This window comes from Scardinius erythrophthalmus (assembly GCF_964197995.2).
Source record: "Scardinius erythrophthalmus genome assembly, chromosome: 24".
Lineage (NCBI taxonomy): Eukaryota > Metazoa > Chordata > Actinopteri > Cypriniformes > Leuciscidae > Scardinius > Scardinius erythrophthalmus.
In genome coordinates this window covers 7,238,970-7,252,061 of record NC_138244.1, presented here as the reverse complement: position 1 = coordinate 7,252,061, position 13,092 = coordinate 7,238,970, and the positions used below count along the sequence as shown (strand labels likewise).

General features: G+C 37.3%; 3 protein-coding genes across 4 annotated transcripts in view; 1 reads left to right on the top strand and 2 right to left on the bottom strand.

The window, feature by feature from the left end:
• Positions 1-857: 857 nt before the first annotated feature.
• snx22 (sorting nexin 22) lies at positions 858-8,705 on the top strand. The gene is made up of 7 exons (XM_081356511.1): positions 858-1,038; positions 1,178-1,422; positions 6,049-6,237; positions 6,947-7,041; positions 7,691-7,729; positions 7,816-7,883; positions 7,985-8,705. The coding sequence occupies exons 2-7, from the start codon at positions 1,333-1,335 to the stop codon at positions 8,164-8,166; spliced, it is 663 nt and encodes a 220-aa protein (XP_081212637.1). The 5' UTR covers positions 858-1,038; positions 1,178-1,332; the 3' UTR covers positions 8,167-8,705.
• On the bottom strand, positions 8,684-10,638 carry ppib (peptidylprolyl isomerase B (cyclophilin B)). The gene is made up of 5 exons (XM_081356512.1): positions 10,270-10,638; positions 9,746-9,859; positions 9,562-9,655; positions 9,211-9,395; positions 8,684-9,069 (listed from the first exon to the last, which is right to left on the bottom strand). Exons 1-5 carry the CDS (start codon positions 10,402-10,404, stop codon positions 8,947-8,949), a joined length of 651 nt encoding a protein of 216 aa, XP_081212638.1. The 5' UTR covers positions 10,405-10,638; the 3' UTR covers positions 8,684-8,946.
• A 480-nt stretch (positions 10,639-11,118) lies between these two features.
• depdc7b (DEP domain containing 7, paralog b) overlaps positions 11,119-13,092 on the bottom strand; it is a 3,551-nt gene continuing 1,577 nt past the window's right edge. The window contains exons 5-9 of one of the 2 annotated variants that reach the window (XM_081356510.1): positions 13,037-13,092; positions 12,801-12,943; positions 12,595-12,720; positions 12,426-12,501; positions 11,119-11,584 (exon numbers count right to left, since the gene is read on the bottom strand). The exon at positions 13,037-13,092 is cut by the window's right edge and continues 195 nt beyond it. In XM_081356510.1, the coding sequence (XP_081212636.1) occupies positions 11,361-11,584; positions 12,426-12,501; positions 12,595-12,720; positions 12,801-12,943; positions 13,037-13,092 (625 nt within the window). In that variant the 3' untranslated portion in view covers positions 11,119-11,360. The remainder of the gene's footprint in view (positions 11,585-12,425; positions 12,502-12,594; positions 12,721-12,800; positions 12,944-13,036) is intronic. The other variant, XM_081356509.1, reaches the window with a different exon arrangement.

Genomic DNA, 13,092 nt, shown 5'->3' with positions numbered 1-13,092 from the left:
CTGGTTGGAATAGATACACAACTGTCCTTTTATGTAACTTCTCCGAAGTCTATTACAGAGTTTATTAAGAATGATAAGTGTTTATACATGAGAAATCGCATGACAGACTCGTGATCCGACGGCACACAGACAGACACTGAGCTCTTTATATTTAACTCTCAAAAAAAAAAAGTTCCAGAAACATCCTAAAATAACTTATTTTTTTCTCTCTAGATCTTCAGAAAACACGTCTGAAGAATTTATAATTGTATAATCTCCACAGAAATAATGTTCAAAGGTGGAGTAGGCAATTTTTTTCATAAACACATTTTTTTTCAATAAAACATTTCAACCAAAAAAATGTTCGTCCAATCACTGCATTCCAGTAAATTCAGACTCTTAACTGGGACGCAGCAGACAGACAGACACTGAGTGCTCACATAACAGTTCCTCCTGTCCTGAACCAAAACAAGAGCTACACCATGACATAACCGTTTTACAAGATGGCAACCTGTGATGTTCTACTCTGAGCTGATTTATGTGTTTCTATATCAACACTATCAATGCCAAAATGAATCTGTAGCAGTCAGGTGGTACAAGAAAGAGCTATGTAAGTTGTTTACATTATTATTGTAATGTGCTTTGAGACATGAGGTAATTTAACACCGTCCCTTGTCTTACGACTAAACGACTAAATGCCTTATGCGCGTTCATGTGTATCGGAGGAGGCGTGGCTTTGTGCTTTCAACTAACTTTCTATTGCTAGCCTCTCAGAAATTGCCTACTCTACCTTTAACTCTAAAACACACGTGGAAAATTAGTGAGACACTAATTTGTTAATAGCGAATAGGTATTAGTTCACATCACAGTGTTGACTAGTGATTCGCTGGTAATATTAGAGGGCGGGACATTCTCATTTTAGAGAGCATTTGATTGGACAAAAAACGCATATGACCGTGATGACATTATGCCATTGATATTTTTTAATCCCTCAGTTTATGTAATTTTTTTTTTTTTTTTAACCATCTGGCGGTTGGTTACCGACTCCGAGTTGTATTGGTAACTGTATTTTTCTTTAATGCGAATTAATTAATTAATTAATACATTGAATCAGGTCTTTAACACTGTTACCTAGGCTAAGTCCTTTCTTAACCACAAAAAGTATATCCTTCTGTATGAATGGCTTTATTTCTCTCAGCTGTGTGTGTGTGTGTGTGTGTGTGTGTGTGTGTGACGGTGTGTGTTTGGAGGAGGAGCTCTGGACTCTGGAGTTCCACGGCGGAGTGATCAAAGCACGTCACAGAGATGATCTTCAGTTCAGTCTGTGTGTGATCTGATCTGTGTGTGTTTGGGATGTTGGATCATCAGTGTGTGTCTCCAGTCATCGAGGTCTTTATTCCGTCTCTCATGAGGGAAGTGGACGAGACTGGAAAGTTGCGCAAAGTAAGTCAGACAGAAACTTACTGATTTTGTGGTTCCTCAGTCAGGACTGAAATATCATAAAGCTCGAACGTGAGTTTGACGTTTTTGCACGTGATTTTGTATGTCATTAATTTTGAAGGCTAAACATTAATTTATTAGTCAATTCATTGCATAAACTTACCACACGTGCAGCAAAACTACAGTTCTGTAAAACTCTAGTGAATTAATTAGATATTCAAACAGTGTAGGCTATTTATATAATATATTGTTTCATTTTCAACTAGCCTATATTGACTAGTTTTGCAGAAACTATGGTAACTGTGATAAATTAATTATTGCAAAGTCCCTTGTATTTCAGATTATGTACTGTATTCATGTCACAATATTCTGTAGTAGTTGTAAGAAAGTGCACTGTAAACTTTTAGTGACGGCATGTTGTCATTTGTTTTATTATAATATACATTTAATTTTAAATACACGTCTAACAAAAGTTAGAAACATTTATCAGTTTAACAGACACATTTATGTTGTGGTAACGTTGATGCCATGTTCTGTGTGTTTGTACTATTGCAAGCCACGTTGCTTGTTGTAACAATGCAGAAACGTGAAATGCAAGAGGTCTTTAGCAACATTCAGATGACCTTCCAGCTCTGGATACTTTTTGTGCGTTTACTTTTATTTGATTTTTTGTCTCAGCGTTGTTAGAGGGTTTGTTTGCATTGCATTGTGTTTTGCGTTTAGTAGGAAGCAACAAAAACAATAAGCATAGTTTTATTATTAGCACAGTAGATACATGCTTTTAAATGCAATAAAGGCCTAATAGAAGGTAGCCTAACACGTTAGTATGTGCTAAGGTGTGTCTTCAGCGGATTCTAACGCCTGAGGAAAAAAGACGAAATAGTCTATGCAATTCTTAAGAATAGAGATGCACAACTCTACTGTCAACACTTACAGGAATGAATGGAGCAGGAATATGACAGAACATGTTTGAGGACGCAACAGGTTTTGGACGGTCTGAAACATCTAAACTCATTAGGGGTCCTATTATGCTTTTTTATATTTTCAACTTTCTTTAGTGTGTAGCTATTGTTGCTGTTTATTTGAGCATGAACAAGATCTGCAATGTTACAAAGTCCATCTAAAGGAAGTTATTCTTTAAATCAGTGTCACTGTTTTTGAACTCCCTGAAGCACTAGTTGTAGTCTTGAGTTTTCTTCTGCGAAAACTTAAAGGGTATAGGGGCGATTTCAGACACAGACATGGTCTTATTATTAGGAGATATGAGGGTCCGTGGCGCTACCGTTGGAGAAAGTGTAACGGCCAACTTGGATCACGTGTGCCTTGATAACCAATCAGATCACAGCACTGACTTAATTGAATTTCGTTCCGAGATGTGCGATTGTCAATCATTGTTTGCGAATAACGTTACCATAGAAATTAATGAGAAGTACTGTAAACTATAGGCTACCTGTCACCATTTTTTTTCCGGTGTAAACTCTAAAATAGATCAATCCAAAAAAACTTTTTAAAAAAGCCTTTCTTTGACATCCATTAAAAAAACAGCCTCCGTTCTCCTTGCCTGTGTAGCGCAGCGTTAGCGTTATGATTTTTTTGCTAACCTTGGATGATGCCTGACATACTGGGAAGAGAGGTGCTATTTGCACCTCAGTGTTGTTGTACATTAACAGTAAACAATAATAACATAGTGTAAATTATTATATTATTTATTTAATGGATGCCGCTTTATTGGGACAATAAAGTCCTCCCTACACCGACCCTAAACACTTTTTACTAAACACACGTTAGACACTTTCTTCCACTTTTCGAATATTTTCTTAATTTTCATTGAAAATAAATGCCTTTCCGATCTGATATGTGATGGGAAAAGGGAGTAGGCTAGATTGAGTTCGGCAAAAGCTGGATGCGAACTCGGATCGATTTGCGTCAACTTTCCGCCACGCATCTTACCCCTACACTATTGCTACTGGCTTCTGTAATTTTGTATGGCCCAATCAGACGTCAGTGGGCGGAGTTAATGTTAATAGCCTAGTGTAAAAAGGCGGGCTATTTGGACTTAGTGTAGAAATACGCTCCGGAAAAAGACGTTTTCTGAACATTCAAGCATGAAAACCTATTCTAATAGACCCAAAAAACAATATCAAGACTTAATAAAAGGCATAATATAAGCAAAAGATATAAATGTTTTTCTGAATATTGAATTTTACTCTTAATTCTGGATTATCTGAGTAATTTACACCGTTTATTGCGCTGTCTGGTGTCTTTTTTAAATACTAGAACCAGTGTGTCGTGTGAAGTCCAGCTGCAACAGAACCGACCCAGCCAAGAGTGAAGGAAAGAGAGTCACTGTGCTCTCAAAACATGCAAACGATGATTTGTGTCCTCAAGTTAAACCGATGCAGTTTTTGTGCATTTATCAGATCAGATGGAGTCGAATCATCTGAGCAAACTCTAATATTTTACTGTTTTGAACTAGAACGTGTGGATTTCTCTCACATCCTGTGTTTTCTGTGTGATCTATCAGAAATGGCGGAGCTTTTGCGGACAGAAGTCTGTCTGCACGAGAGGCTTTAACGGGGGCAGTTGCTAAAAGTAGAACAGCTAAATCACAGCTGAATCACAAACCACACGGCAACATGCTGATGTCAGTCAAAGCCGTAAAGCCCAACACACACTCGCACCTGTCAGATCCAGTAGGCCACGAAAACATCTCCGAACACAGAGAACTGTAGAACGTCAGAAGAAGGGAGGTCAGAGGTCACAGTCGAGAAAGATGAATAGAGTGATTTGTGTGTGCGAAAGAAGCTCTTCATCCTAGCGGAAGTCTCCAGATCTGAACATCAGCAACAATGAGAGCTCTATGAGAACGAGAGAGGGAGAAACCGGGGTTAAATCTGAAAACAGTGCCCGAAACAGACGTGTGTCCTCGGCATGGTTAACCAATGCTCTCTCCACCCGCCTGCACTAACTCACTTTACCCAGAAAGCTCAGCGAGAACAAAGACGTACGCTCTGTAGACGGTGTACTATAATTTCACGGATAATTGTGTAGAATTACTCATTTACTCACCCTCATGTTGTTCCAAACCTTAAATGCGAGTTTGTCCCCCCAAGCCATTATGTGAGTTTTTCTGTTAAATGTTTTCCATAAAATGAAAATTAAAGGGACTGAGGCTGCCATGCACCCATACATATATATTTTTTAAATATCATAAAAGTAGTATATATGGACTCCAAGTCATGCAAATTATACAGAAATTAAAGGCGATTAGTTTGACAGCCCCTTCATTGTAAGAAAAAGAGCATTAATGTTTTAATATATGCATATTTATTTAAATATATTTATATATTAAATAATTTATTTATACATTTATAGTGTTTATAAATAACTGCATATTATATCAGTTTAAATGTATATATTAATAAACATTTATGGTGTACTTTCATAAGGAAAAGAGCTGTGTGAATATTTTGCTTTTGTGTCATACAGGTTTAGAACGATACGAGGGTGAATAAATGATGACAGAATTTTCATTTGTGGGTAAACTTTGCCTTTAAATGCTAAAATAGCTCTACATTTCCTGAGTTGTATTAGTCTGAGCAGATCATAACACTGCATATAGTTCCCATCACGTGTTGAGCATGCTTGAGTACAGACTTGTCAAAACATGCTTGAGAAACAATAATTTTTATTTCCCCTCTCTCTCTCTCTCTGATTTGGAGAGAAAAATATCTGAGGTATTGAGAAGCGAAAGATTGAGCTCACAGTGGGAAATGTTTGCTGGAACTGAATGTTCTGTGTTCCTTTGTTATGGGTGGAAAACGGGAAACTGCTAATTCTCAGATCTGCTCACACACAGCAAGGTTTAGTTACTGGCAATAGAGTACTAGTGTAGTATACACTGAATTCTGCCTGAGTAACCAAAACCATTCACCTCATGTCAAAAGTAATTTTTAACATCTCTCTTGGCAGTTTGACCAAATTATAAGTCAGTGTATTGTGAAATACAGTATTCACCTGCTTACTGCACGGTTTATACTAATACTTACTATTTGTTTTAAGCTAATATGCTAAGCGGTTTCCCGTTCGCAATGGGCCTATACATGAATTTTTATATATAATATCTCTCACATGGAGCTCAGTGGCTGATATAACCAGTAAAAATACTATTGTTCTGCCAGGATCTCTGGAGATGAAAGGTTTAGATATATCACATTGACATTTCTTTGTGTTGTTGACAATAAAGCCCCGTGAGTCTTTATAAAGAGGGTGTGATCCTGCCACGCCTTTGCTGATTTAACCTGTGTAAACTTACACGACCTATATTAAGACTAAACTTTTGTTCTGTCGTTTTTGATGAGGTAATTCACTGTGAATAGTCTTTGGAATTTCTGAATGAATTCTGATGGAAAGCAAACTTGAATTTGACTAATAATTGCTGTTGTAACCTGCCGTGAGGTTCGGGAGGGCGAGCTCTGGAGGGCGCACGCGCATTGATGCTGGAGAATGAGCACTGGCGCCTCCTGCTGGTCGCACAATGTGTTGTCTCGTGGTAGTTATTTAGTTTTAGTGAAGTCTGTAAAGTTAATCGTTTACAGTTTTTGTGATATGGACTTTATTGTATTTCAGCTCTTCAGGGTGGAGATTCTCTTCAATGGAAGGAAACACTTTGTTTTACGGCGATACAGTGATTTTCAGACGCTTCACAGGAAGCTGAAGAAGATTGTGCGCGCTCCCGATTTCCCTAGTAAGAGAAACCAGCACCTCCGAACCAAACCACTGGAGCAAAGACAACAGGAACTGGAAGACTACATCCAGGTGGAAACCCGTCCCTATAAGCTATTATAGGATTAATTCATATTTTGAATTAGCTTTTAATTTTATGTTTTTTTAGAATTTTCATTTTAACACACAGTCACAGTCTATGTACAGCAGCATACTGTAAAAATGTAGTATGAGTAGTATGCTATTCCTAATATATAATTCTCACCCCTCAATGTTTTTTTTTTTTTTTTTAGAATATAATGATGTGGAGTAAATACTCTTATTGTATGCTTCTATTATTAGACATAGGCTACTGTTCAAGAATTTCAAATGTTCAAAAGTGACAGTAAAGACATTTATAATCATTTCCTATTTCAAATAAATGTTGTTCTTTTTAAATTTCTAATCATCAAAGTATCTTCATAAAATGTACCACGGTTTTCACAAACATATTAAGCAGCACAACTGTTTTCAACACTGATGACAATAAATGGGTCTTGAGCTCCAAATTAGCACATTTTTATTTTAAACTGTAATAATATTTCACAATATTACTTTATTTTACTGTATTTTTGATCATATAAATGCATTCTTGGTGAGATCGACTTCTTTCAAAACGTCCTCTCCTTACTGACCCCAATCTTTTGAACTGTTGTATATATTAAATATGCTAATATATTAAATATATTGAAATATATTAACATCATAATATAATGTCATACTGAGGTTGTAATGTTTTTTTTTCATTGGCTGCCATTTGCAGGTGATTCTGTATCAGAATGACGTTGTTCCTCAAGAGCTCCTGGACTTCCTGCAGGTCAAACACTTTCATTCAGCGAGCAAGAACTTCAGCTCTGAGTATGTGTTTATACCAGGACATCTATTAATGTCCCTAAATTTTAAAGTCCCCCTAATATGCTTTTTCGCATATTGCCTTCAAAGTTTCATAGATCAGAGTGCTTGCTAAACTGATTTATGGTCTCCTAAAAGGAAGAACCGATTTGATTCATCAGTAATCCAGTCTTATCCACATGGGCTGCCCCCTTATAGTAGATGAAACGTTAAATCATAAATCATAATTAGTTAGTAGCCGTGGGTAGGCGTTTGGTTTGTGTAGACCAATCACAACAGACTGGGTCATCTGACCAATCAGAGCAAAGTTGACCAATCACAACAGACTGGGTCATCTGACCAATCAGAGCAGAGTTGGCTCTCAGAAATGCAGGGTTTAGAGAGACTGAATCCTTTATCAAAGCATTTCAGACACTGAGAAGAGAGAGCTGATGCTGCAGTTTATATTATGAGAAAAATAAAGTGTTTTTGACGGTTAATGCATGCAAACCTGTTGTAGGAGATCTCCAAAATAAAATTAGGAACATTTAAAAAATTGCATATAGGCCTATGGGGACTTTAAGGAAAATCATTTAAACAGTTAAAAGTTGAATAATTAAGAGCAATAGTATTTAAGTAAATTAATAATAATTTTAACTTTTTAATGTCCTTTCAGTGAAAACCACTCAGATGACTGTCAAGAGCAAGGATACAGGTATGTTCATCCTCATTTAACCTGCTTATTTATTACACCTACGTTTGGATGAATTTATTCTAAACAGCATTCGTGTCCTCTTCTAGATTTCAGTCATTCCATCAGAGAGTAGTTGGTTTCTCGGCAGACCCTTACCAGCTTGAATCCAGATCAGGTAAACCTGGCAGATTGTTGTGATTTCATTACAGAAATGTCTTTTTTACACTCAAAAAACATCTTGCGAAACCGTGTGTTGTGGTCATTTCCCCCTCACAGATCTCCCTGATATCGTGGCGGCCGGTGTCCTGCAGGGTTTGTACCCCAGAGACGTCAAAGTGAGCTTCAAGAAGAGTGGTAAACCCAGCGTCCGTGCCTGTGCACCAGAGCTGCCCGTGTATCCCAGAATCCCCATCATTACCATAAACAGAAGTGACATCACAGAGTCACAGAGAATATAAGTGCATGGCTGCAGTGTTGCCTAGCAACTCCACCTGCGCTAAACGTGCCTTTGCATGTTTATATCGACTGAATCTTGTCACATTTCAATGTGTGTCTTATCAAACTATGTCTAGGTCATTTTCCAACCTTAAAATCTAAAAACATATAGTTAAGACTTTTTTTTTTTTAAGGAGCCCCATCAATTATATGGACAAAAATAAATATGTATTGCGATGATGTATACTTAATTATTTTTAAATGATTTGTTACTATTAAAATTTAGTTTTGTGCATAATTGTCAGACAAATCTAAATTATCTTATATTTAAACATTTTCATATATTTTTCCCTTTAAAATTCTGTAAAAAAATAACCTTTACATTTCATCATGAAATTCACATTTCACACCATAGGTTAGGTCACTGATTTTGACTGTGCCAAGCCATTTGTCTGTATTTTGAGTGTTTTTGTTAAATAAAGAGTGTCTGATTTGTTCTTGGTCCAAAAAACAAGGAATTATTCAAGCAAGACAACAGCATTAAGAAAACCTGGATCCTTTATTGAAGATTTGATTATAAAAGCAGGTTGAAGTGGGTCAGAAATCGGACCGATTGGAATGCCTGTTAGAACTGGACCCAGGATGTGCCGACTGGTGTGTGACGGTCCCGCGAAGGGGGCGGAGCTCCAGTGACCACATACACACTCTCTCACACACGCGCACACTCACTTTCCACTAGAACTCTAGTGGCACCAAATTCAATCCCCTTAAACCCAGAGTCCCGTTGTTCTTTCAAACTTAAATTACTCTTTAGCTACTGCGAAAGGCTTTTCCACTTCGAGCTTGCCGCTGTCGTGGATAATGACGTCCTTGAGGGGTTTATCTCGGCCATCGGTCTTCGTGCCCTCGATCTTTTTCACAACATCCTTGAAGACAAAGGGGAAATGCTCAAAATTAGCACAATCTCTGGAGTAAAGCACTTCTATATGTGAAGAATCCTGACTGTTAGGTAAGGTAAATACATTTTGAAGAGCATCTCTACAGATGGACGACGTGGAGTTACTCACCAGGCCCTCCAGGATTTTGCCAAACACAACATGTTTGCCGTCCAGCCATGGCGTTTGGACCGTGGTGATGAAGAACTGGGAGCCGTTGGTGTCTTTGCCGGCATTGGCCATGCTGAGCCAACCAGGACCGTAATGCTTCAGCTTGAAGTTCTCGTCAGGGAAACGGTCTCCATAGATGCTCTTACCTACATAAAGACAGACATGGGTGTTAGAAATCTCAGATTATTGGGCGTTTTTGGCATTTGATTAGATATTAAAAGTATTGGGCTGAAGACTTTTGAATTCTAATCTTATAACATCAAAAATGTTAACAAAGATAACCTGCGTTCAATCAGGGTTTTTTTTTTTTACCTCCGGTTCCATCTCCCCTGGTGAAATCTCCTCCCTGGATCATGAAGTCTTTAATCACCCGATGAAACTTGCTGCCTTTGTAACCAAATCCTTTCTGGAAATGAGAAAAAGAATCATAAAAGTTAGTCTCAATGAATTCACTGTGACTCAAGAATACTGACCCCCAGTGGAAAGACTCACTCACCTCTCCGGTGGCCAGCAGGAGGAAATTTTCCGTCGTTTTAGGGACAGTCTTTCCAAAGAGTCCAATTACTATCCGTCCTACATCCTCATCTCCAATCCTGATATCAAAGTACACCTGGGAAAACAACCAAATCAAGTTACACCAGAACATAAAAACAATCAGTTCTGCAGCAGATGCATTATATTAGCCTATAGGAATTTCACTCCAAGAGGCCACAAACCCCCCACTTATCATTAGAGTCAGACTACTGTTTAAGTGACAAATACTGATGCAACATTCAGTTATGAAACATTTGTGTGATGTACCGGCCTTATTATTATCATTACATTTTGCATAAATCCAATGAACTTTGGTAAATGCAAATGAAAAAGCAAAACCGATGCTTTGCAAGCAAAAATAAACTGGCTCAACGAATCTGGCACGCTGAATTTAAGTGTGAACGCAACATTAGAAATTCGAATTCCAACATTTGTATCCAATAGGCCAGATTCAATGTTGCAGTGAGGAATGTAGCGTCTCTGTACCTTAGCCGTGACTTTTGGTCCCTTTTTCTTCTCATCCGCCTCTGATCCGCTCGGGAAAAGCAGGAAAATCACCGAGCCAACGATCAATGTGACTGCCACCAAAAACTTCATCCTCCTCTCGCAGATCCGCACCATGAACGACCCGAAAAAACCGTGTGTGTGGCGATGACTGTGTTTTAGGGTTTCTGGGGCATCCGGGGAGGAGATTTGAGCTGCGCCCAGACATTAGGATCAAACCCGGGCGGGATTTGAGTCTAGAACTGATCCAGGAACAGATGAGTCAATATAATCACTATGGGAACATACTCCCACTCAAACTGATCTGAGAACAGCCGCTGGAAGCGCACTCCGTTCTATGTGACGTGTCCCAACCCATCGGATTCTGATTGGACGGGCTTGTGTCTGTCTAGGCTTGAAGAGCCAATCAGAGTTTGAAACGCGTAAAGAATGGACGGAGCCACAGGCGCTCCTGTAGAGGCATCAGCATTAAAGGCACAGGACACCAAATAAAACGATGTTCGTCATAAAATTCAGCAAATTTAATTAAATTAAAAACGCTTGCGACATAAGTGCACCAATACAAAAAAATATACGTACAACACAACAAAACTTTAATTGAAGACAATAAGACTAGCACAAAAAGTCTTAATATCTGATAAGTTGCTGCATTTTGCATTTTAACACTTTTTTTTATGAAGCTATGAACATAATATTGCAAAACTGAACCCATTTGTTTAACACACCCACTTCTATCCATGAATGTTATTCAAAAGTACGAGTATAGGGGTGAGTAGACACAAACTAATATCTGCGGGCTAGTTACCATAGACTGGTTGTAACAAACATGGCCAAAAACATTCCACACATGCAAGCATGACGAAACTTAGTCTAGGCCTTTTTTAATTATTATTTCTGAAGCAAAATGTATTTTTAGACCTATCAAGAACTATTTTCCCACCAAGGAGGAAAATCAAATTTATAGGCTTCCATTCAAAGACACACACTCTGTTTTTATTTGACACTTAAATATGTTTATTTTGATTTATTTGGATAAAGACATTCATAAAAAGCATTTCCAGGACACCGTGAACTTAAACTTCAAGAAGGTTTAGAGTGCTCAGTCTCGACCCAAAATACTGGGTGAAGATGTCTGGATGTCCCTTATAAAACTGTGCCAGGAGTCGATTCTTCTCTTTCAGGGAATATTTGGTGTTTTCGTCGATGTTTTTCAGGAGAGAGTACAGCTCATTTTTAGTCGCACTCTTTATGGTCTCTGTGTATGCGTCTCTTGACACTCGCTGACAAACTGGGTTGTCTAGAATATTCAGAAGATAAATGCAAAAAGTACTTGTCACATGAACATTATCATGGCTAAGCTAAATGGTCACACAATAATAATATAAATGTTCAGGGTTATTATTAATAAGTAAAACTATTAAAACAATTGTTAATTTAAATAAAGCTGAAATGAAATAAAGTTGACTAAAACGGAAATAATATTTGCCCAAATAGATAAAATAAATAAAAGGACCCAAATAGTAATTATATATATATATATATATATATATATATATATATATATATATATATATATATATATATATATATATATATATATATATATATATATATATATATATATATATATGAATGAATATGAATAACAATACATATAAATAAAAACCAAATAAAATTAAACAAATAAAATAAGTAAATAAACCTGTAATGAAATATAAATAGATGAAAGTCAAATAAAATCAAATATAAAAAATCAGATGAAAAAGTCAAATGAAAATTAGAAATGTTGCCTTGGCAATCAACAAATTATTATGAAAGCTGAAAAAAAAAAGATTATATATATATATTTTTATAAAAAAAAAATTATATATAAAAACCTGTGATGAAATAAAATAATATTTAGATGAAAAGTCAAATGAAAATTAGAAACGTTGCCGTGGCAAACAAATTAAAATGAAAACTACTAAACTAAAGTTGAAGCACTAAATTACTCACTAATTCAAATAACTAAAAGTGATCTAAAACTGAAATGACAAAAGCATCATAACTAAAATGAAACAAATTAAAACTGAAAATATAAGAGCCAATTTAAAATATTACCAAAAAAAAAAAAAAAAAAAAAGTTATTTACTTCATACCGGTAGACGAAGAATCTCTGCGTTTCACAATGTCATCCAGTTTCTCACTGACCAGTTTGTGAAGAGAACCTGGAATCTAATAAAAAGATATAGTTTCTCAGGCATTATATCATTATTGATCATCATCATCACTTTCTGAATTCATTAAAGGCACATAAATGAGAGAAACCTTGAAGATCTCCTGGTGGTTGTCGAGCATGAAGAGCATCAGCAGGTCCATCTTTCCTTTGGTCACACTCTTGCTCTGGATGACAGCTCTGGTGAACGTCTTCTTCACAACCAACCGGTTTTCAATCTGAAGAATCAGATTCAAAATAAGTGTAAACATGACACAAGTGTGGTGAAGAACTCCTCACATGCATCAGGACTCCTCACTTCTTTGTGCAGCCGGACACTGGCGGCGTCTGCGGCTACTGCCATAAACTCCAGAAGTCTGCGCAGTTCCTCGCGCGCAGACGCAGACAGCAGCTTCAGCGTCAGCTGCAGGACCTCCAAAGCTCCTTCAAACGTCCCGTTCGCTAGATATACAGGTAAACAGATGCTCAGACACAAGGAAAAACATTGTTTTCTTTTTAGGAAAGAGTGAATAATTTGAGGAGCGTCAGCTTCACCCAGGAGTTCCATGATCTCCATGTAGACGTCGGCCATGCTGTCGCAGAGGAGAGGC

Coding starts and splice junctions, on each gene's coding strand:
- snx22 (XM_081356511.1), top strand. CDS start 1,333: ATGTTGGATCATCAGTGTGTGTCTCCAGTCATCGAGGTCTTTATTCCG. Junction 1,423..6,048: donor AGACTGGAAAGTTGCGCAAA/GTAAGTCAGACA, acceptor ATTGTATTTCAG/CTCTTCAGGGTGGAGATTCT. Junction 7,884..7,984: donor CCAGCTTGAATCCAGATCAG/GTAAACCTGGCA, acceptor TCCCCCTCACAG/ATCTCCCTGATATCGTGGCG.
- ppib (XM_081356512.1), bottom strand. CDS start 10,404: ATGGTGCGGATCTGCGAGAGGAGGATGAAGTTTTTGGTGGCAGTCACA. Junction 9,656..9,745: donor TCCTGCTGGCCACCGGAGAG/GTGAGTGAGTCT, acceptor TCTCATTTCCAG/AAAGGATTTGGTTACAAAGG. Junction 9,070..9,210: donor GCAAAATCCTGGAGGGCCTG/GTGAGTAACTCC, acceptor TTTGTCTTCAAG/GATGTTGTGAAAAAGATCGA.